Genomic DNA, 3,076 nt, shown 5'->3' with positions numbered 1-3,076 from the left:
AAATATATGAGTTTGTATGTAATGTATGAATATAATATACAAGTTTCACTTTTTAAATGGAATTACTGAAATAAATCTACTTTTTCATGATATTCTAATTTCATGACCAGCACCTGTATGTGTGAGCTGTTCTCTGTGTGGGTCTGAACCTGAATCTGTGATTCATCTGTTCTGGAACTGTCAGTATACTGCCACCTTCTGGAGAGAAGTAAATCAGTTTATCCAAGTGAAGACTGACTCTGTTTTCTCTTGTTTAATGTTTTGTTTGGTCTTCATGATGTAAATAGTAAAAAAAGGAAGACAAATGTATGTCATAAATTTAATATTCCTCTTAGGCAAATACCATATACACAAATCAAAGTTCAGTCACTTCACTCCCTCTTTTTTGGTGTTCAAAAAGGAATCTGAACAATATATCATAAGCATCTCTGAGTCTAATAATAAGAAAGCTGTAAAAACTATTGACTTATGCACCTTATTTAATGTCTTTCTGTATATGTATCCCCTGGCTTTTGTTCAAATGTATGTTAACTGCCTTGTAATAGTTGTTTAATAAAATAAAAAAATTTAAAAATGCCATGATTGCGTAACTTTTGACGCAACCCCCCTCGCGCTCTGTGCTTTGTGTCAACTGTAACCTAAACTTTAATCTCTGTAGTTTGTCACTCCCCGTGTGTCGAGCCCACAACAGTCAGCGGCACGAACAGCCATTTATCTGTCAAGTCAGAGACTGAACATGGAGCATCTTGTTTCCCTACTCTTTTCCAGTCCCACCACAGTGATAGGAGCTGTTTTCCTCTTCCTCGTCTTTTATTTTGTCTCGACTGGATCCATCTCTGGGGACGGGAGGAAAGAACCTCCAGGACCCAGAGCGTTGCCTCTGCTTGGCAACCTGCTGCAACTTGATCTCAACAGACCCTACAGAACTCTGTGTGACGTGAGTTTCACTCAAAACAATGCATTTTGGACCGGGTTTCAATCACTGTTTCATTTGTCTTCTTTAATTCTTTTTAGCTTTCCAAGACCTACGGATCTGTATTTACGGTTTACTTTGGGCCAAGAAAGGTGGTGGTCCTCGCTGGGTACAAGGCGGTCAAAGAGGCACTGGTCAGCTACGCAGAGGAGTTTGGAGAGCGAGAAGTTCCACCTATATTTAAGGATATAACCGGCGGTCATGGTATGAACTTCATTACTGGTTGTCTTTTTGAAATGCTTAAAATTACAGGGACAAAACTAAACATAAAATGAGGTCAAGGAAACCAAAATAAGGCTGCAGCATCACATCTGTTAAAAGCTTTACAGCTAATTGCATTACCTGATCTTTCAGATTTCCAACAAAGCTGGTTGATATTTAACAAGAGCTATGATTGAGCAATGGTGTTATGTATGCAGGTCAGAGGGTCGTGTCATCTTACAGAGCAATAAGGGCGATGAAGAGAAATCACAAACAAAACAAATCATTAAGGTTTTCTGTCATTTCTGAAAGCTCCAATGAAATGATCTTATCATTCCACCATATTTACGCCTTTTATTTATTTTCCAATTACCAAAGCATTTGCACAAGTATGGATTTGTCACAGTAACAATCTAAAGCTTTTTTTATTTAAACAAAATTGTGGCCCACTCACCGAGAATGAAAGTACATGAAATGTTTTTTTTTTCTTCATGGTCCGTGTATCTTTTGGTCATTGGTTTTTCATTTTAAAAACGGGTATTAAATAACAAGAAACGATTGGATATTTGATTTTTGTTTTAAAATACTGAAATTAAAATTCAAACACAAAGCGTTTCTCATTCTTAGTGTCAAAAGGGGATGAGAAATTTTTTTAAAATGTTTTGAGTTTCATTTTCTGTTTCAGATAACATAAAAGAAAATTAGTTTAAGACGGAAACGAAAAAAGGCTTGATTGTTCATATTCTATGACAGGTCGTGCCAATTTACTGTATCCCTACAATAAACTGTTTCACCACCAGAAGGGGTGTCTGCATCATCAAAGTTACTCAATGAACATCCCATTACAAGTAAAAAGCATTAATGTTGACTTCGGTAGCAAATAGGTCAGTGTATCTTTTGGTCATTGGATTTTCATTTTTGAAACGGGTATTAAAAAACAAGAAATGAGTGGATATTTGATTTTTGTTTTAAAATACTGAGATTAAAATTAAAATACAAAGCGTTTCTCATTCTTAGTGTCAAAAAAGTGACAAACAAAATTTTAAAAATGATTTGAGTTTAATTTTCTGTTTCAGACAGCAAAAAAGAAAATTACTTTAAGACAGAAACGAAAAAAGGCTTGTTTATTTGTATTTTACGACTATTTATTACCCCACCGGAAGGGGCGCTCACCTGGCAGCTCTGCATAATGAAACACTRATTTCTGTAAATAAGAGACTGAAACACAGAGAAGTATGTCCATAAATGAGTTGTATGATGACTGTTGCTCTGTGACCAAAGGCTTGCAGAGATAATTCATGTGGCTTTTGGCCAAATAAGTCTCTTTTACTGAATACATGTCAGCTACTGCCTCCATGTTTCATCTCCATTTATCTCAATAAAAAGCAAAATATGACAAATTTCATTCTATTAGTGTGTTGTACAGTTGTTGTTCTGTGAGCACTAAGGTTTTTTTTCCTTTTTTTAAAAAGGGAAAAAAATGTCACTGATGATGAAGAAGTTATGAAACTGATACTCAATTCTTTCTACTGAAGTGGCAAAAATAAAGTTTTTTTCCCTCCTGAGTTTTGACAAAATCTGTGCTTGTTTTGTTTTTCTGTCAGTTTGCGTCCTTAGAATTTTCCTTTCAGCGAAGGGTGGCAGTACTACGACTTTGATATTGATCTGATTCCAAATAAATACTTGGCAAATATATTTGCTACCAAAGTCAACATCAATGTTTTTTACTTGTAATGGGATGTTTATTGAGTAACTTTGATGATGCAGACAACCCTTCTGGTGGTGAAACAGTTTATTGGGATACAGAAAGTTGGCATGGCCTGTCATGGATTATGAACAAACAAGCCTTTTTTCACTTCTGTCTTAAAGTAATTTTCTTTTATGCTATCAGAAACAGAAAAT

At 35.3% G+C, this 3,076-nt stretch overlaps 1 protein-coding gene across 2 annotated transcripts in view; it reads left to right on the top strand.

Moving 5' to 3' along the window:
- Positions 1-664: 664 nt before the first annotated feature.
- The window catches only part of LOC106518687 (cytochrome P450 2K4), a 7,899-nt gene continuing 5,487 nt past the window's right edge, over positions 665-3,076 (top strand). For both annotated transcript variants that reach the window (XM_014010063.1, XM_014010062.1), the window contains exons 1-2: positions 665-937; positions 1,015-1,177. In XM_014010063.1, the coding sequence (XP_013865517.1) occupies positions 737-937; positions 1,015-1,177 (364 nt within the window). In that variant the 5' untranslated portion in view covers positions 665-736. The remainder of the gene's footprint in view (positions 938-1,014; positions 1,178-3,076) is intronic.

This window comes from Austrofundulus limnaeus, unplaced genomic scaffold (genome assembly GCF_001266775.1).
Source record: "Austrofundulus limnaeus strain Quisiro unplaced genomic scaffold, Austrofundulus_limnaeus-1.0 Scaffold65, whole genome shotgun sequence".
NCBI lineage: Eukaryota > Metazoa > Chordata > Actinopteri > Cyprinodontiformes > Rivulidae > Austrofundulus > Austrofundulus limnaeus.
The sequence above is the reverse complement of the archived record's forward strand: the minus strand, read 5'-3'. Positions and strand labels throughout refer to the sequence as shown.